This window comes from Taudactylus pleione, unplaced genomic scaffold (genome assembly GCF_031769625.1).
Source record: "Taudactylus pleione unplaced genomic scaffold, aTauple2 ptg000086l, whole genome shotgun sequence".
Classification (NCBI taxonomy): Eukaryota; Metazoa; Chordata; class Amphibia; order Anura; family Myobatrachidae; genus Taudactylus; species Taudactylus pleione.
Genome location: NW_028284488.1, coordinates 22193655 through 22215770, shown reverse-complemented (window position 1 = coordinate 22215770; position 22116 = coordinate 22193655). Strand labels below are relative to the sequence as shown.

General features: G+C 42.1%; 1 protein-coding gene across 1 annotated transcript in view; it reads left to right on the top strand.

Moving 5' to 3' along the window:
• The first annotated feature begins 10476 nt into the window (after positions 1-10476).
• Positions 10477-22116, top strand: part of FRMD4A (FERM domain containing 4A) — a 481635-nt gene continuing 469995 nt past the window's right edge. Inside the window, exon 1 of the mRNA XM_088468780.1 lies at positions 10477-10618. Coding sequence (XP_088324906.1) covers positions 10586-10618 — 33 coding nt within the window. The 5' untranslated portion in view covers positions 10477-10585. The remainder of the gene's footprint in view (positions 10619-22116) is intronic.

Sequence of the window (22116 nt, the reverse complement as noted above, 5' to 3'; positions counted from 1 at the left end):
AATAAAAGCGCTGAAATGTTGATATCACAACGCTGACTTAAGTGTGTTTATTTTGGAGTGCCGCTATCCCACATTGCATATGATCGGCAGAGGTTTTCACTATCAACTTGGAGGGCACCTAGCAGGTAAACATTTCAAAAACTGCACAAGTGCCGGACCAAGTACATATATATATATATACAGTTAGGTCCATAAATATTGGGACATTGACAGAATTTTCAGATTTTGGCCTCTATTCACCACCACAATGGTTTTGAAATGAAACAAACAAGATGTGCTTTAACTGCAGACTTTCAGATTTAATTTGAGGGTAATCACATCCAAATCGGGTGAACGGTGTAGGAATTACAACAGTTTCAGTATGTGCCTCCCACTTTTTAAGGGGCCAAAAGTAATGGGACTATCAACTCAAAAGCTATTTCATGGGCAGGTGTGGGCTATTCCCTCGTTATTTCATTATCAATTAAGCAGGTAAAAGGTCTGAAGTTGATTCTAGGTGTGACATTTGCATTTGGAATAAGTTGCTGTCAACTCTCAATATGAGATCCAAAGAGCTGTCACTATCAGTGAAGCAAGCCATCATTAGGCTGAAAAATCAAAACAAACCCATCAGAGAGATAGCAAAAACATTAGGTGTGGCCAAGTCAACTGTTTGGAACATTCTTAAAAAGAAAGAACGCACCGGAGAGCTCAGCAACACCAAAAGACCCGGAAGACCACGGAAAACAACTGTGGTGGATGACAAAAGAATTATTTCCCTGGTGAAGAAAAACCCCTTCACAACAGTTGGCCAAATCAAGAACACTCTCCAGGAGGTAGATGTATATGTGTCAAAGTCAACAATCAAGAGAAGACTTCACAAGAGTGAATATAGAAGGTTCACCACAAGATGTAAACAATTGGTGAGCCACAAAAACAAGAAGACCAGATTAGAGTTTGCCAAACAACATCTAAAAAAGCCATTAGAGTTCTGGAACAACATCCTATGGACAGATGAGACAAAGATCAACTTGTACCAGAGTGATGGGAAGAGAAGAGAAGGAAAGGAACTGCTCATGATCCTAAACATACCACCTCATCAGTGAAGCATGGTGGTGGTAGTGTCATGGCGTGGGCATGTATGGCTGCCAATGGAACTGGTTCCCTTGTATTTATTGATGATGTGACTGCTGACAAAAGCAGCAGAATGAATTCTGAAGTGTTTCGGGCAATATTATATGCTCATATTCATTCAAATGCTTCAGAACTCATTAGACGGCGCTTCACAGTGCATATGGACAATGACCAGAAGCATACTGCAAAAGCAACCAAAGAGTTTTTTAAGGCTAGAAAGTGGAATGTTATGAAATGGCCAAGTCAATCCCCTGACCTGAATTCGATTGAGCATGCATTTCACTTGATGAAGACAAAACTGAAGGGAAAATGCCCCAAGAACAAGCAGGAACTGAAGACATTTGCAGTAGGGGCCTGGCAGAGCATCACCAGGGGTGAAACCCAGCGTCTGGTGATGTCTATGCGTTCCAGACTTCAGGCTGTAATTGCCTGCAAAGGATTTGCAACAAAGTATTAAAAAGTGAAAGTTAGATTTAGGATTGTTTAGTTTGTCCCATTACTTTTGGCCCCTTAAAAAGTGGGAGGCACATATAGAAACCGTTGTAATTCCTACACTGTTCACCTGATTTGGTTGTAATTACCCTCAAATTAAATCTGAAAGTCTGCAGTTAAATCACATCTTGTTTGTTTCATTTCAAAATCATTGTGGTGGTGAATAGAGGCCAAAATATGAAAATTCTGTCAATGTCCCAATATTTATGGACCTGACTGTATATATATATATATATATATATATATATACAGCGGTGCTGTATATATATATATATATATATATATATATACAGCACCGCCCAGTGGCAAACGCAGAATTTTGAAAGGGGGGTTTCCAAATCCTTGGTCACCGAACCAATGAAAAATCATATAGCCACAAATAAATAGATAGATAGACAGACAGACAGATAGAAACAGCTTACACAGGATTTAGGACCACAACAGTAAAATTATACCACATACACTGACTGGCACAGACACACACAGACAGACGAACAAACACCTCTATCACTAAAAAACATGAATGTAGCAGGCAAATAAATATAGCCAGCATGATTTACTACAGACTCCCCACCCCCCAGTAGTGGTCCCCCCTTTGCAGTGCCCCCAGTAGTAGTCCCCCTTATGCAGTGGCCCTGGTAGTACCCCTTATATAGTGCCCCCAGTAGTGGTCCCCCCTAGGCAGTACCCCCAGACGTTACCAATGATACCCACAATAAATATTATGGTATATTATGGTATATAACAAGTGATCCTAATATTTAAACATTCTCAAATTGTGCATATATCAAATTGTGCATATACCAAAATTCCATTGATAACCCAAATTTAAACTTCAATGCTACTCTACCCATAATAAATATTATGGTGTACAACATATCCCAATATTATATATAAATTACAACATACCAACCAAAATAATTAATACCTTTAGTGCATTTCTTAAACAACAACAAAAAAACAATAACAGGGACTATGATAAAAGATTCCATAATACTTGCTAATAGTGTTAGCAACAATCACCAACTGTGATAGTGTCACGACCAGGGCTGTTTGTGTCCTGGGCAAGTGAGCCTTACCTGTTCGGATGCTGTGGCGGGGTACCTCTGGCGGGGGCGTGGGCATCTGGAGGTCAGCGCTGCATACTCTGGGGTCATACAGACACAGAGTTCTGAATGCAGGTGTCAGTTTGGGTCACTTTAGGTAGTGCTGCAGCACGACATGGTCGTCGCCATCTTGGATTTCATGAGGTGACTCATTTCAGCCAATCCAGTCAGAGCATTATCAGGAATCCTAGCAACCATGCACTTCTTTTGGTATTTAAGGGCTGCTGAGAAGTCCTTTCTTTGCCAGTGCAACGTTAATCCCAGTGCAAGCTTGGTACCAGTTCTCTGTGCTCCCTTGCTGTTACCTGTTCCTAGCTACTATCGACAGACCCTGTTTGCTCCAGCAGTGCCAGTTTAAGGTCCACATGGGCCTGGAGCTGAAATTTCTAAAGGGCCTATTGTGTGGTGTGACCAGCACCGCCCAGGTGTGATGTCGGGTGCACGTTCAGTACTGTGGGGGTGTTGTCTGCACAGGGAGAGTGGCTAGCATAATGCAGGGCATAACTAATACATAAACATATACACAGTTATCAGTGATCGCAAAATATGTCCTACGGGCAATGAGGGATTCACTTTTTAACATTACTGAAATATACTGGTCTATCTAAATCAGGTCCATAGTACGGTTTCAGAAAAGTACACGACAAATGCAGTAGTAGAAAATATACAGATGACAGCTGGGGGTATTAGTAATAGAAACACAGATGCTGGGGGGTAGTAGTAGCAGGGACACAGATGGCAGCTGGGGGGGGGTGGAAGTAGTAGTACAGACTGGATGGGAATACACATAAGAAGGTGGCTATGTGGAGGGGGTGAGAGAGCTCTTACAGACTGTAACTCAGCTTCCCAGGCTCCCTCCACAGCTTCTCTCACCTTGAATGCACTGCTGGGCTCTAGTGCATGCAGTCCCACTCCTCTCCCCCCCGAGCTGTTTTGTGTTGTTCATAGTAAATAATGTGCAGCATTGGCTGACCATGTGGAGTGTGGGCTTGTATAGCAGCAGATGCGACTTATAATAGCTGCGGCCGTCAGTGCGAAAATCAGTCTGCTTGAGAGAGAAAGCAGGTAGGAGAGTAGAGAGGCATACACAGGGGTTGGGGCAACCTGTGTGCGCTGCTGCTGTATTAGTGGAAGCTTTATGAGTGCATGCTGCCTCCCGGTCTCTGTATCGCTGTTTGCAAGTGCCAGCGGCCAGCCCAAGACATTAAAAATGCAAACGGCCCCCAGGCCACCTCTGCTAAAGACTCACCGACAAGTCAATCAGCAACAGTATAAGTCTCCTGGCTGGGCTACCTTCACGGAGCAGACTGCTATTCTGGGCGCAGAGCCCAGACTCACTAACGGTGATGGGGCGGCATCTATATGATGTCATAGATGTCACATGGTGAGGACATGCTGCGCTGGCCGCTGAGTCAGTATGCAGTATGCACTATGCAGCAGCAGCGCAGTGAGGGCAAGAGAAGCTAGCCGCTGCGCCTTCATGTGTGCCCAGTCTTTTAATGGCGGGTTGCCGGGGAGGGGGGGTTGACGGCCTCGGGCTGGTGCTGGAATGCTGTTGCAAGAGAAAAAAAATCCTGTCTACAGCAGTGGCTGTCTGTGGGCCTATTTGTAATGTAGGGCCTGGAGCTGTAGCTCCATCCGCCCCATGGTTAATCCGGCCCTGTGCTCCAGACTCCAGCTACTCTTGTCAGACCTCTGTGAGACAGCAGTGCTTCTCCAGGCTACCACCCCTAGGGGGACTCCTGCTGACTTCCGAACAGCCTCTGCTCTTCTCCCCAGTCAGCCAGTTACCAGTCGGCAGTACTCAGCATATCTGTCGGGTTTACTTCCATCTGGGCTACCACCTGCCAGCGGGCCACTCATGAATCATACCCCTCTGAAACCTGCATCCTTCCAGTACAAGCAATCTACCCTGAAGACTTCTCCTAGCTCCTCTCCGGGTCCAAGTCCTAATCCTCCTGTGACAGACAGACTGTGACCAGTTCCCAGGGCAGGACTGAACTGAGGAATCCCCAACTGTTCCCTTCTTATACCTGCCTGACTGTGACATCACTTCCTATACTTCCTATAAATTCTATACCTTATTATAAAACACCTCTTAAAAATCACTCCTTATAATTAAGACTTAAAGGAGCGCTTTGTCCGAGTTGTAATGACCTCCACTTTAAAATTATTAGTGTGTAACTACAATGTTGATGGTTTAAACCATCTAATTAGGTAGTTGTGCCGTTTTCCCAGCAGCCATTGGATCTCTTGGCATTTCATATTATGCGTTCCACCACTGAAGTCCCATGCGTTCCAAATGGTACCATCTGACCGTCTGGAGCGCTTACATGCAGACACTGGTGAGGTTGTCACGTGCTGGGCGTGTAGAAGTCATCACGCTGCACTGCCGATAACATCCTCTCTCAGAACAAACTCCAGATCACGATGGAACGCATAAGCTACTTCCTATATGCGTTCCACCATTACCGAAAGCGGAAGTGGGAGTGAGGGACCACACATCTAACTATTAAGTGAGATTTCACCTGTGCTACCTATCAAGTAAATGAAGTAATGCCTAGGTACCAAAGAATACGCTATTGGCAGATCATATTATTTAGCTAAACTTATGGATTGGGAAATTGTTAACACTTATGTAATGATAACCCACTAACGAATGGGAACTCGCCAAAATTAAAATTGCTTCGATATTTCAAGCAGTTCAGCACCAATAATTTAAGGCACTCAATAATAATAGGGGCAATTCATAATCTATCTATTGTTGTAGTGTCCAATATAAGGGAACTATAACTTGAATGCTCACCATATAGGAACCTCTTAACATAATCTCCCGTTTTACAATTTTCAAGGATTAGACAAAGAAACTACAATATTAACCATAGTTCTTCACTGCAAAGACTATAAGCTAATTATTTCTACTGTAGGCTGGAATTTATTCACTTTAAAACAGCACAATAACTAAAGGAAAGACACCATATCAATACTTTCATTGAGGCCATTGGGGACAAGAGTGTTACGGGTATAGATCCAATAAGTCTCCTTTTTGGAAAGGAGTAGTTCTCTACTTCCACCTCTAGGATCACCTTTCATATGTTCTTAGCTGGTTTTTAATATTTCGCAGATGTTCCTGAATACGGGTTTTAGCACTGCTCATAGTTTTACCTATATAATTTAAATTACAACTGCAGGTGATTTTATAAATTACAAATTCAGTGTTGCAAGTGACTATTTCCTTCAAGGTGTAGACTGTATTATCCTACTTTTTCCAACTTTTTAGAACTTTCTGAATATTCAAACATCACCTTCGGAGGATAATTAAAGCTATCAGAGAGAAGACTATTATATCAAGTCCACCATGGACATTTGGTTCTTTTCCATATATATAGACGTTTGTTAACTTCCTAATATTTGAGGCTTTCTTCATAATTGAAGACAGTTGGTCGTTTGGACACTATTTGCGCCCTCTATGTGTATATATATATATATATATATATATATATCCTGTGGGGTAGCAGGCGTGTCCAAAGATTCCCCAGAGACTCTCCTCAGTGAGCGAGAGCCAGGTACTGCACTCTAACATTATTGTACAGCTCCCAGTCACTGAGGAGGATCCAGAATTTTGATGTCACCCCCGTGGATGGTGACACCCAGTGCGGTGTGCACCCACTACGCCCCTAGTGACGCCATTGTTTGCGGCGCTGTGTAATATATCAGCACTTTATAAACCAAAGATAATAAATGACTGCAATCTCAGCAGTTTCCCATCTCTGATACATGACTGTGGGAGGACTGTATTTATTTTCCTTTATGTTTACGAAGATGTTAATGTAATTTATAAGAGTACTACACACATTTTCTTAAACTATATGCACACAAAACACTTGTTACAAATGCAACACAAGAAAATGATATGGGAATTAGATCAGAACAAAGATCTATTGATTTCTCTGCTACGGTATGCCCCATGTAATATGCATCAAAGGTATACCTGACACAAACAGACCATGAGAAAATTGTGGCTGCTAGCCATTGTTTTATAATAAATTCCTTGGCCATTAAAAATATAATAATTAGAATCAATGATGACATTCTATCCATTCCTTAAATATAAATGAATATGTGTCTAAGTACATTGGGTAATGTGATACTTAACCAAGCGTTGTTAAAGCAATTTAGCTGCTACCTTATTTATCTTAAGTGCTTGTTTAACAAATGTACACATAATGTATCTGTGCTTATTACAGTATTACAGTACAGTGAACTGAATGGTATAAATAGCATTCGTACCTGCTGTTTCCCAGCCAAATTTATAATAGGAAGAAGTACCTGCTGTATTTGAATAAAAAAGTATTTGTATTCAACACTTGTTGTAATTGTGTACATGGCTCTTATCATTTTTCGCCAGTTACTAGCACTAATGTGCCTTGGGTATAAATTGCAAAAATATTACTGGTATGGAAAATCAAAGTAAGTCATATAAAGCCTATATTTTTATTTAGACAATATTATTATTATTATTACTATTATTATTACTATTATTTAATTTATATATATAGCATCACCGTGTAGGTAGCTTAGGTAAGAATATGTAATAGTTCAGTGTCTTACCCACGACTAGTCAAAACCAATTTCCCATCAGTGGATACCGGCAGGACCTGCACGTGTGGTTTTACACATCCTAAGTAGAATAGAACTCAGGCAACATCCATCTGCCATGTAACGGTTGGAGGATGCAGGACCACTGACAGCAAGCAGCAGGCATACAGGGATGATGTCATAGCAGTGAGTTCCCCTGTGACCAAAGAAAGTGTTGTATTACTAATATATTGTTGTGTTCCTATGTAATTCACAGATATATAAATAGCAAAAGGAATGTATTTTGTGCCATTGCTCATCTTGTCTGGCATGCCCCACTCGTCATTCTGGGTCACCATAGAAAATGCAAGTTGCCATGTTAGCAGCAATGTATGTTACATAAAACATCTCATTAATATTTTAATAGGCGACATATGTTTTTATTCTCTTTAATTCCATCTCTTCCGTGGACATCTTTTCAACTCCATTAGACCCAAAGGGTAATTTTTGTGAATGCTGGTAATTTAATTTAAAATCTTAATATAATTTATTTGGTAGGTTTTATTTTTAGTTTAATATTCTAATATTCTGTTATTCTGCTCTGTGAACCTAATTAATCTTCATAGTCTAGAACCAGGTACACACCTCACAGATTAGAGATGTAATCCATGTTTTTTTTTTCCCTGAGAATTGAAACAAACCTATGAACATCTGATTTTCAGTGTACACACTACTCAATTATCGTTCCTATGGTACCTGAATGATAAATGACCTTAGAAATCTTTGGGGTGGCGTTGTAAATGCTCTTTGTCTGACAAATCTCTGGGCACACTACTTTTGCGGCATGATATTGCCTCATCGTTGCCGACTTATATTGTGCAGCAATCCAGATCAGAGGAATAGATCAGAGTGCTGTACAAGTGATCACCGGCTCTGGGTGCTGCTGTGTACACACTGTGCAATAATTGGACCGGTCAACTGAGAATTAGCTGTTCAGCCTGAATATTGCACAGTGTGTGTCATTAAACTTCAGCACAAGTTGTAAAATTACTCCCTCAGCCAAATAACACTAAAGTAATCCATAGACTACAATGGAATAATGTCCTAATGTACAAATTAAAGGCAGAAAAAGTGGTAGAACACATATATCTGATTGTAATAAATTTTGGCAAGACCATCTAAATTTGTAAATACTGAAAGATGTGTGGCTTATTTGAAAGCAGGCACCCCTAATGTGAAAGGGGTTTTGTTTAGATATGGTATTATCATAGGTGTGGTTTATTGTATGTGATTGGATGAAAGGGTTATGTTGTCATAATTGTTTTTTAAATATTCTGAGATATGTAGTTGTATGCAGAGCCATAACTATGGCTTACGGCGCCCAGTGCCAGCCATGCCCCCTACATATGCTGTCACAAGGAGGGGGTACAAACGCTGAAAACTACAGCAGTGCCCGGAGCATCCTTAGGATCCTCTGGGGGCTGTAAGGGTAGTTGTGTGCACGTCTGAAGCATCCTAATGATGCGCAAGGCAGCACTGCTGCAGAGATTCTCAACAGCATTTAGGTATACCCTTGAGGAAGTCTCTATTGAGACGAAACGCATAGGCTGAACATTGCATTGTTGACCTCCACTAGGTGACGCCACTGTCAAGAGCTCAAAATACTATACAAAAAGTATTTGTTGGTTGATTTTTGGGTGTTTTCTGGTGGAAGAGTCTAATTCCAAGATCCGAAGGAATTAAAAAAAACATTCATCTACAGACCAACCTTTAAAATGAACATTTGAACTTGTGCAAATAATCCTCAATCCATTTCTTTTCCATCTCTCCATATTCATTAAGATGATTTCTTGGTGGGGAATACGAAAGATTCACTGAGAACTACAGGGAAGCACAACAGAGTAGTAAAGACATTTGTATATTTTTATTATATTGGTCCAAATAATATTCATAAAAAACACCATTGAGCACCTTTTCTGGGCATTTTATTTCTAAAAACGACCAGAAGAGGTGCTCAATGTTGTTTTTTATGAATATTGTTTGGTCTAGTATAAATTGAAATATATATATATATATATATATATATATATATATATATATATACACATATATATATACATATATATATATATGTATATATATATATATGTGTGTGTGTGTATGTGTGTATGTGTGTGTGTGTGTTTATTTGCGGAATGAATAGTGGCAAAACAATAGTAATGTATATATATATATATATAGTTACAGACTATGTAGTGACAAAACAGTAATGTGTAGAGAGATAAATATATAAATATGTTAAGGCAATCATTCTGTCACCCTTTCTGGGAGATGGTTAATTTATTATTTACATGTTATTTTATGTGTGAGCAGTAATAAGCAATGTGCCTTATGAAATACTTGTGTGCAATGTCCCTGTTCTGAAATGAATATTAATGACACCGGGATCTGTGAGGGGTTGTATTCCCTGGTGTCTGAGAAGGAGCAGGAGAGTGGGAAGAACATGTCACAGAGATGTGTGTTCTGTGCTCCAGGGCAAGAGAACGAGTTAATAATGCAGAAGGAATAAAGGAAACCTTTAGCATCGATTGGTGGCTGCCCAATGAGCTCTGCTTCATTTGTCTAACTGCCACTCGCTGGTCATTATCTCACTCTATGGGCTGTAAGAAATGACACTGTGCAGCAATGCAACTGGGAAAATGTGCCTACATTGTGAACATATGTGTGTGTCATTTACATTGTCATTTACCATTTGAACCACAAACTATTTTAAGTTACAAAACATGTGACTGAATTATTAATTATGTATCAAAATATCCTATAAGAGCTCATTTCCTATTGCAGTGTAAATGGTGGCATACTCCTACTTTGGAGCATCATAGTGCCTTACATGAACAGATAACCCAGATACCATATAGGGGAGTACTAGCCTGATGAGGAGTGAGACTGGAGAGCCTGCTGAAGGTGGAGCTGTGTCCTATGCACAGGACAATAAGCACACACACCTTCCCTGGGGTCCCGTGTGACCTGATCACTCTCATTGTGCTGGCTGCATTACGTAAGACTCCGGGGCCGTGCAGCAGACTCAGCAGCAGCTTGTGTAGTGTGCTGGGGGCGAGCAGGGGACGGAGGCTCTGGCAGTAGTAGGTATAAGGAGGACTGGCTGCTGCCGCTGCTGCAACCTTCTGTGGCTCTTACCTTGTGTGGCTGTTATACACCTACCATCAGGGATGATTCAGTAAGGGGCGAAGCAGACTCCACTAAAGGAATAGGATTGGTATGAGGATTAGAGCAAAATGGAAGGACTTTTATCTCCCATGAGAGCTAAGGTAAGATACCATTGAATTCTCTTGATTGCATTTTTACAGAGTTTGTGAGTTTTCAGTTTTTAAAAGGGTAAGAATCAGATGAGTGTGTATAGAGCGAGGTCTATGTATCACTGCTGTACATGCAGCACAGGTGCATGGTACATGGCTATGAAGCCTGACAGGTGTGCCGTGGTACTCTGGCTCGGAGTGTGAAGGATGAGCTCTGAGCAGCACCTTCATCCACCCAGAAGAACACGAGATGCTCATTGTCTCACAGTAATTGTCCTGTACTTGTGTGCTCTGTGTTACAGCTGGTAGGAATACATATATAGCAAAGTTTGTATGGTGCAGTATCACATGTGTAAACCGTGTACTGACCATGTTATTGTATAAGGAAATTGCTTTTCACTTAAGTGCTAGTTGTTTGCTCAGATAAGTGGCTATGTATGGCATTAGTATGTTGGCTTTATGGTATATAACACGGTGTTCTTAGTGAAGGTTAGTAATCATGCCTGAGACAGACATAGCTTGTAGTGTGATAAGAGTCTCAGCAATACTGTAATGTGCAGAATTCTGTTACGATAAGCCCATTGAAGATAAACTTCTCAAATACATACTTAATATTGTGTTAGTATAGCAGAGTTTACAGTTACTGTATGGTTATTATTCTAGTGTACTTTAAATATGCTGCTAAACTAAACACATCACAAGAGCCATAGAGCAGGGTTTCTCATATTCGATACCCATACCCTCAACAGCCCATGTTTTCAGGTTTTCTTTAATCATGCACTGGTGACTTACTTAACTGGGTCAGTAATTATCCTCTTCCACAGACAGAAGCCCTGCAAACATGACATATATGGGGTGCATGAGGACTGTATTTGGGAAACACTGTCATAGAGTCATCATTGGCATATTATGAACAATGGAGGGTTATTGACAGTATTACTTCTCTCAAATGTGACACAGGATACTTATACACCTAATTTCATCATTGTGTCCACTCTTATAAAGCTTATGATGGTAATTACTTTGCATTATAAATAAAAACATTTAACGTCAATATACCTTTACAAAAACTGGTTCCCTGGCATCAGATTATAGAGTAACCTCATATGACATTTATACTGCTACTTCCAAAGCTATCCAGCAGACTGTGAAGTACAGTACCACCCTGTGTCTGGTCACAGCAGGGCTACATGAAGTATGATATTTCATTTTTATCACAGACACTGGAAATCTGAGCTGTTAAATAATTAGAATTATAGCTTACTGTGACGCTTAGCTACATAATAATAGTTGTTAGTTGCCTCATTGCTATCACAGCTGATAAAGTGCATTCTTCCCTAAATAACTTGTTCACAACCTAGACAGATGGTTAGTGACATGGTTATTCTTCCAGTCCTTCATCGGATTATAGAGAAACCTGCTGAAATGTGCCATATATAAGTAATCTGGCATACATTACATACTTATATCAATATGTTATAGAATTTTAAAGACGGTAGCTTTTCATATGCATAAAAATAAGTCTGCAGCGTCTTTCCTTTCTATAATGATGGAGCTCTTAAGAGATTTCTCCTAGCTCCTAATATATTACATACAATCTGTAGTCATTGTGGTTCTCTCATACATTATGTCCCCAGCTCTTCCTTATGTTAAAGTTTCATGGGTGACTGTGTAGCTGTGGCTTGCATCTCTAGCACAGCAATTGTATGAGGAGGAGGAATAGATGTCTGTATAGAGGGTAGCTGTCATGTGTTTGGCAGTATCTATCTAGCGATCTGTCACAATTTGATGGAAGCTGCAGAATCTAACACAGCAAACTGGAGGCCCTATTGAAGAAACATTACTATTCAAAGAACTATTTTTATTGAAACAGCAGAAGTGATCATACAAAAGAAAAGTCTTGTTTAGAAATCTATGTATACATTCTGTGATAACTGGGAGATACTGTATTCAGTGCTTTAGATATTTTGTTAATGTCAATCTTGGAATCTGCATAAATATCATTTGATATGGAAAGTACTTTGCACAATATATTGTGATAATGATTTGATAATGGAAATAATTTGCTCTTATTTTATGTTTTTAAAAATATGTTATGAAAATGTTTGAATAAGTGAACAATAGTCTGCTGTAGCATACATTGGTGATTGCTGACAGGTTACTTCATCTTCCAGTTCAGTGACTTGAGTGTTTCATGGACATTCTAAAAAAATATGACAGTATGCAAATGTATTCAAATGGGGTTTAACAAAATGGACTTGGAACAATTCTAGTGTGCAATTGTACAGTACATAGTATTTGCAAAACTGCCAATGGAGCATTGCATATACCGATATATATGTGAGATGGGATGTTCATCACTGCAAATAAAGACAAAAGCCAGAAACTGCCTTAATGTGAATGAAGAGCCCCACTTTAGGTATATCAGAAACAATCATTGATAATTGAAACTGTTTACATTTTAGGTCAATTTTAATGAACATGTAAGTAAAATGATATTGCAATAAATGTATGTGTTTCTGATATATAAAGCTCTCATCCTTTCCTCTTCCATGTGTTCTCTTTCCTCCTTTCCCCCGACACAATCTCCCCCTTTGCCCATCTCTTCAACCTGTCTCTCTCTGTTCTAGTACCATCCCGTCCACCTTTAAGCATGCTCGTGTTTTACCCACCAAATAACTCTAACTGGACCCAGATTCTTTATTCAACAACCACTCTATCTCTGAGCCCCCCTTTGCCTCCAAGACCCTTGAGAGGCCTGTTTGTCGCTGCCTCACTACTTTCTTCTCCTCACACTCCGTCCTTGGCCCACTTCAGTCTGTTTTTAACTCCACTGAAACTGCCCTTACCAGGGGCGTAACTAGACCTATGGGGCCCCATAGCAAATTTTTCATGGGGCCCCCATAGGTATCTCACTGTGTTATGCCGCTGAGGTGAGCTGGGTGCCAGAGAGCCGGGCCCCAGGCCAGAGATGCTGCAGGCCCCTGGCGCTTACCAATGTCAATAATGATATTCTTACTGCAAAATCCAAGGGTCATTTTTCTCAACTTATCCTCCTGGACCTGTCTGCAGCCTTTGATACTCCCTTTCTTCCTTCAGACTCACCACTCCACTCCATCTGTCTCAGGGACTCTGACGTTTCTTGTTCGACCTCCTATCTCTCTAACTGCTCCTCCTCTATCTCCTCCTCTAACTCCACCCCCCCAACTGTCAGTGTCCCCAAAGATGTATCGATTGCACGTGCACAGCGGTTGTGCATCGCATCATCCCATCTGCTGTGCTACACAGCAGATACATACCTCCCAACATGACCCTCTCCAGGAGGGACACAATGCTCTGTTTCTGGACTTCCCTGGTAATGTATAATTGCCATCATCTGTGGTGAAACACCTTTCTTATCAATTAACTAGTTCAATACAGGTGATAGCAATCATAAATTACCCGGGAAGTCCAGGAACAGAGCATTGTGTTGGGAGGTATGCAGATAGGACAATGTGGGGAACAACCGGGTGTTGTTACATGACACATTGTACCATCGTACACCAGATCGTGCAGTTTGTACGCCATGTGTGATGCATCATTTCATCACTTTGCATGGTCGGCTGGGTCACACATTGTATACTGTGTACCCAGCTTTAGGGGCCCATTTATTAAGGATCGCATTTTGCAATGCGATCAGGGCATGCAGTACCGCCCATGATCGCATTGCAAAATGCGATCATACCGGCCGAATGTATGACTCGGCACATGCAGGGAGACGGGCTCCGAAAAGAGCCTGTCCCTGCGATGTGACAGGAGCACATTCCGGGCTGCTGGCATGCGCAGTCCCGCGGACTGCACATGAGCGGCGCCCATTGCCGGCGGAGGGATCTGGAAGATCCCTCCGCCGGCTGAAATGCCCATTTCAGATAGCGTTAGTGCTGGGGCCAATATCGGGAATGCTTCGCATTCCTGATATTGATACATTTGGCAGCATCGCATCCCCCATAGAAACCTATGGGGGAGGCGGCTGCCGGCAGCAATGGAGGGATCTGATACCTGCTGCGGTCCCTCCTTCATACATTCGGGGGATACTTAGTATTTGAGGTAAACCCCCGAAAACAGGTGTTTTCGGGGAATTTACCTCATATGCACTTTGATAAATGGGCCCCTTAGTCCTCTTTCCAATCGTTAACAGTTTTTCTTCATCTCTTCCTGGATGTCCATTTGCTTTCTCATATACAACATGTTTAAATATGAAATCATTGTATCCCCTCATCTAGGATCCACTTCTTTATCTGTCAACAACATCTCCTTCTCCTCTGTCCATCAAGTCTATTGTAATCCTTGGCTCGCCACACTCCTTCATTTCCCACATTCAGTCTATTTCACAATTTTGTATAATAGTTCAAAAATCAGACCCCATGGATGCCACCATGGATGCCACCAAAACTCTCACTCATGTACTTATCACTTAACACCTGGGCTACTGCAATCTCCTCCACTTTGGCCTTCACACCCGCTGCCGCCAATCTCATTTATCTCTCCTGCTGCCCTGCATCAGACTTTCTCCTCTGCAAACTGCTTCAATGTCTCCCCATCCACCACAGAATACAATTTAAACTCTTCACACTCATATATCTTGATTGCTTCCACCTATGTCTCAACCTAATTTCTGTCTACACTGGCCGCTGCCCGCTCTGCTCCTCCACTGATCTCCATTCTGGTCACCTGCTCTCATTCACGCATCCAATATTTCTTCCGTGCTAAATATTTGTATATAAGTAGTGTATGTAGTACACTAAGAGGGGTATTCAATATGAAACGTTAACTTCACTGCCGAAGTTAACGTTTCATATCGGAGTTTTTTTCTGCGTTAAGTCTGCTGGCACTCCCGCTTATCCCCGTATTCAATATCAAATTAACGAAAACGGGAAACTCCGAAGTTGGATTTGCGTAAAGTTATGAATTTTTCCTTAAAATAATTGTAAGACCCCCCTAAAGTTGTAAAAACATGGGGGAACACTATGGGTACCCCCGTTTTAGCCTTTAATTGAAAGTCGGGGATTTAAATAGCCGCAGCAGGTGTTTTTTTCCCGACTTTGAAGAAGTGATGCAGAAAAGCACTTAGGTTATTTTTTCGTTTTTTTTAGTGGTCCCATCAAATTTGGGGTACATGAAAATGGGTACTAGCATGTTTTGATGTCCCAAAAGTAAATTTTTAAAAATTCTGCATTTGTGCACCTGCCGCTATAATTCTATTCCAGAAAACACCTGCCGCATACTTGCAGAATAGCCCTGAACCTATTTCCCTATTGTTTAACAATTTTTTCCCATTTTTTTTTTGCACCCCAATTTTTAAGTAAATTTTTTGGGGTGTCCCTATTTTTTTTAAAAACTTTTTTTGACACAGTTCTTTTTTAAATGTCAATCTCAGGGGTGCAGGCTATTTTTTTTAAGCCTGCTCCCTAAACCCCAATTCTGCACTTTTTTTCGACACCTATTCAATGGTGAAAAGTTATCACCGTTTTTTATCAAAGACTTTTCAAAACTGCGATAAATTTTTGAAATTGAATGAGGTGTAAAACTAAAACCAGTGATATTAACGCAAAAAAGTTTAAAAGTGCGATATTAACGCAAAAAACGGACTTATCGCACCCATATTGAATACCCCTATAAGTTGCATACTATTTGCTGCCAGGGCAGGGGTGTGCGACCTCTGCAGTCTGTGCATCGTGACTGTCCCACAACACCTGCATGTGGCTTGTAGGGTGCCCTGCAACCAGTAGCAATACTGTAGAGCACCCTGCAGCCTCGTTCTAGCTAGGCAGTGCTCTACGTCCAAGAGCCAGTGACCTCACCCCTTAGATGTCATATAATGATGTCACATATTTAGAGGGCACAGGGTGCACTACTGCCCATGTTTTGGCACTGCAAGCTGTGCTGCTATGGCCATTGTCTCATTTTCTGAACTTCTGTCTTGTACTGTAGAGTAAGAGTGCATTACATTGTCACTTAATTTCATGCTTTTTAGGTGGTTTACAATTATAATCATAGCGTGGGCAGCTCAGGAAACCTCCTCGGTGGGACATGTGCTTGGCAGTGCTTTACATTATCATTTCAGCCATAAAGAGCTTAGGGTTTTTACTGCTAAATGGTAACACAACTCATTATCAAGCAGTGCTTAGATGCCTATGTCCTCTCCATCTGAATAAGAGTGCCCATAAATTGAACATGAAATGGTAATTATCTTATTCCATCTCATATACTTATTCCAACTGAATCATAGAGCTCAATACATTTCTGTTTTGGTATTTGCATAAAATACACATAAATATGCATGATTCTTTCTGTAAGCTCTGCACACAAAATTCTGTTTTAAATGTTTTATAAAAAAAGCTAAATATATAAATATATTGTTTTATCCACAATCATATGGCTAACAAATATAGCTAGCTCTAAAATACGCTTGTTTCTTGGTTGTGCTTGAAATGTCACATCATTGATCATTCCCATGCATGGGTATTAACAAACTTGTCAAAGTAAATGGAAATCCATGTGTGTTACTACTTTGTCATGTTTCTTAAAGTAATCCAAATAATGACCAAATAATTATCTTCAAATTCACTGTTCTCCCCTATTTCCTTCTGACTTTCCCATATCTTACTCTCTCTCTTTCCCTTGCTGTGTCCTTCTTTGAAGTGTCTAATTATATTTTCCTACTTAATGTGCCATTTGTAGCTGACTGCCTTTCATATTTCATTGAAATCCCTTTAGCATTGCCAGCAGGATTTTGAGATGTCAAAGGAATTCTAGTAATTTAAAACCCCCCTAACTTAATACTCTCAAGGTGTAGACGCGGGTATACATTATAAACCACACATGCCTTATCGGCCCAAGAGAAATGATTGATTTGACTGCTTCTACAAATGTGTTTTCAGTTTCCCAAACACTGTTATTTCAGCATTTAGCTGGTAAAGAAGACATAAGCACAGGTCATACACTCATTTTCTAGGGTAGGAAGAAATCATTGCTAAATTATTTACTCTGTGAGGAGATGATCTGTTAAGGGATAGTGATTTAACTATATATTTTCAATATTCTGCAGTCATAACAATGGCCCTCATTCAGAGCCGTACGCTCTGAGCAGAGCGCACACTCTGAATGAGGGCCGGGCTCCATTTTCATGGAGCGTCCTCCTGGACGCTCGTATAGCTGTGGGTCACCACCCACAGGCTATACGAGCGTGCACTGTGATGGCCGCGATGGTCGAGACCATCGCGACCATCGAATTTGCGAGCCGGAGCCTGCGGTTGAGGTTTTCAACCGCAAGCTCCGGAGTGATTTTGGCTCTATCAGAGCCAAAATCACTCCCACTGACATCACTAGTGATGTCAGTGGGCCGGCTTCTGACGGGAGGCGTTCCCGTGGGAACGCCCCCGTCAGGGAGGCACGCCCCCGGCACGCCCACCAAAGGGGGCATGCTGTCAATCAACATTGACAGCACGTCCCCTTTGATCGGACACAACGAGCGAAGGACTTTCCTTCGCTCGTCGCGTCTGGCGCATGCGCACGACGGAGCTCCCTCCGTCGTGCGCATGCTCAGTTCATAACATCGACCCACTTGCGAGCGGATAGCCGCTCGCGAGTGGGTCTGAATCAGGCCCAATGTCTTTATTTTTGCTTCCAATTGTATGACCAGTGCTTTGAGAAAGCCTATTTTTTATTACCTATAGCTAGTTTTAAAGAAAATCTGCCAGGTAGTGCAGGTTTACATTTTTTCAAATGGACTTGAGCCTTGTAGCAGACAATCAGCATTCCTCACCTTAATTTCTTTGGTCTATGAACCTACATAAGTAACATTTTAATGGGGAAATGAAATCAGCGATGTTAGTGAGGTGTATGCATCCCTTGATGATTAAGATGAGTGATTTTCCCATCTAAGGGAGTACTGAGGCAGACAAGCGTGGTCCGATGCTACTGGCAAGACTTGCAACATTGCTTTCTTTACATCATGTTGTTTCATAGATCATCATTTATTTCATATTTCTTATACATATATTTATAACATGAGCTCATTTGTTATGTAGATTGCATTTTTTGCCTAATTAAACCAAAGGCTTTGATATGTGTATTTGTAACTTTAAGTGTATATTTTATTTTGGCTGTTTAGAGGGGACAAATGCAATGTAGCAAGTAACAAATAGGTTTTACACAATTAATTAACTGAGTAACAAAAGGCAAACATTTACTAATAAAGTAAAATGTATTCTTGTCAATAGGGCATCAAAGAATAATTAACACAAAATAAAGTATGACAATATGATCCTACAGATAATAATCAATAGACCATTATGATCAATGCTTAGTCTGTACTTTTTTCAAATGCCTGATGATGCCTGCTCTATTTCTGTGCACTTGGGATTCTGATCTGGAGATCACTATGTCACATGTTAATAGGGTAGAATTGCAACTCAGACGATTCAGGGAGGACCCCAATCACAGGAGCTTAGAGCTGATATGGCAGGAGCAAGGAAGCAACCCAGACAAAAGCTAAGCCATAATACAGAGTTGCTTTAATATTGATGCTGATGACACATATGGTTAGTAGAGATATATATACTGGTAAGCAGAGTAATATTACACCACACTCATATAATGGGTATCTAGCATGTTACAATGACTGCAGACCACAGGGCTTATGTAATAAGGTGCGACTTGCAGCCACTGTGGGAACTTCTGCAAGTCCTCCCATATTTTTAAAGTGGCATTCATGTTTGAGGAAAAATCAAGCTGGTTAAAAATGATTGCCGCTTTAAAAATACGGGAATACCGTGCAGGAGTTCCCACAGAGGCTGCAAGTCGCACCCTATTACATAACCCCCAACAACTATGAAATTGGCAAAACCAATGAAAACATTTTAATTCATATAAGATACACAGAGGTGTCATTAATCTGGGTTTCTGGTTGCCCAAAACCACCTAAACTTGAATTATAACAGCTATTTAGTTTAGAAAGAGGAAACAGCTTTTAGGAACCTCATACGATTCAAAAACTATCAAATTTTGTCTGCATCTATCATGCAGTTTTATGGAGAACTGTATATGTTTAATGTTTTTTGGCATCAATGAATTGTCCAATTATTCTTACTCAATTTATGGCTCCAGAGCATACTTGTAACTCTCCCTGATTGTCAGGGAGACTCCCTGAAATAGTAGCAATCTCCCTGACTCCCTAAAGAGTCTAACAATCTCCCTGATTGCACCTTACCCCTGTTATGTAGCTGTTATATTCAAAAAAAAAAAACAGAGATATATATACATTCAAATGGGATTATCAGTATAATTACCCTGCATTGGTTATAAGGCACAATGGGCCTGATTCAGACCCACTCGCGAGCGGCTGTCCGCTCGCAAGTGGGTCGATGTTCTGGACTGAGCATGCGCACAACGGAGGGAGCTCCGTCGTGCGCATGCGCCAGACGCGACGAGCGAAGGAAAGTCCTTCGCTTGTTGTGTCCGATCAAAGGGGGCGTGCTGTCAATGTTGATTGACAGCACGCCCCCTTTGGTAGGCGTGCCGGGGGCGTGCCTCCCTGACGGGGGCGTTCCCAAGGGAACGCCTCCCGTCAGAAGCCGGCCCACTGACATCACTAGTGATGTCAGTGGGAGTGATTTTGGCTCTAATAGAGCCAAAATCACTCCGGAGCTTGCGGTTGAAAACCTCCGGCTCGCAATTTCGATGGTCGCGATGGTCTCGACCATCGCGGCCATCAAAATGCACGCTCGTATAGCCTGTGGGTGGTGACCCACAGCTATACGAGCGTCCAGAAGGACGCTCCATTTTCATGGAGGCCGGCCCTCATTCAGAGCGTGCGCTCTGCTCAGAGCGTACGGCTCTGAATGAGGGCCAATGATTCCTATGGCTACATACATTGTCTAAGTAGTATCAGTGTGTTTTCACTGCTCGTGACCAGGGTTGAAATGCCCTTTCACACAGCAAAATAACCCGGGTTGCTGCACGCTCACGTGCAAAAACCCGGGTTATTGCTGACAGTGGAAAAGTGGTATAAATAACCAAAAACACACGATATATAGAGCATACACACTATGCAATCTTCCCAACATTGGCACGATATATAATGTCTGTAGATTTTATACAATTTATAATTTCTCCTGTACATACTATGCGGTCATAGTGTAAATCACTGGCAGTTCACTGCATCGTTCTATCTGACTTGTAGCACATCAGATGGGACGATGTGATGAACAATGGCCGGGAACGATGAATTGGGCATAAACACTATACGATGTACACAATATATCTTTCTGCTCCACCAGAACAATACATTGGATGATAGATCGTATAGAGGGGGTCGTTCAGACCCGCTTGCGAGCGCAGGATGCTCGCAAGCAGGTCGATGTTCCCCCACTGCGTATGCGCACGACGGAGGGAGCTCCGTCGTGCGCATGCGCGAGACCCGGCGAGCGACGGGCTCTCCATCGCTCCGGGTCTCGCACCAAAGGGGGCATGCTGTCGATATTGATTGACAGCACACCCCCTTTGGTGGGCGTGCCGGGGGCGTGCCTGCCATGGGAACGCCTACTGTCTGAAGCCGGCCCCACTGATGTCAGTGGGAGTGATTTTGGCTCTGATAGAGCCAAAATCACTCCAGGGCTTGCGGCAGCGAGACCCTACCACAGGGTCTCCGTCGCAAGTCCGATGGTCGCGATGGTCAAGACCATCGCGACCATCATCATGGACGCTCGCATATGCTGTGGGTGGTCACCCACAGCTATGCGAGTGGCCAGGAGGCCGCTCCATTTTCATGGAGGAGGGCACTGATTCAGAGCGAGCGCTCTGGTCAGAGCGTTTGGCTCTGAATCAGGCCCAGAGGCCAGGCCTGATTCAGAGCCGGACGCTATTTGCGGACGGTCGTTCCAAGAAAGGGGCCGGCTATTTAAATTGAGCGCTCGCTCTTTGCGGTTTGTTGACGCCTCTATGTCTGAGCGAGCGAACGAAAAATACGCTCGCTATTTTGTAAAGACGCCCCTTTGCCGTTCGCATCACACGTAATCTCCGGTATTTATTAGATTAATCGGGTACATCGAAAGGCATCTGAACTGCTCGCAGTGCTTGTGGTAGCTTTTTCTTACCGCTATCACTGCGAGCAGTTCAGGCTAAAAGACAACCAAGTGACGTGGTCGATGATGCTCCTTTACTAATTATGCACTCCCATTAAACGCCCTTTTGACCGTTTGGCACGCCTGCGCTCGGATCTCCACTCCCCCATTTTCAAGCACCTTCCCCGGTTACCACCCACAAACGGTACATTCTGTCAATCAAATTAGCAGCCCCTCGCTGTTTGTGAGCGCACGATTTCCGACCGCAATAACTGGTTTGCGCATGTGCATTACGACCCATACACATGTGCAGTTGTGCGAACATCGCTCAGAGCGAATGAGCGCCTGCTTACGAGCGGCTCTGAATATGGCCCAGTGTGTACCCTGCTTTAGATGTGTGCTATTCCG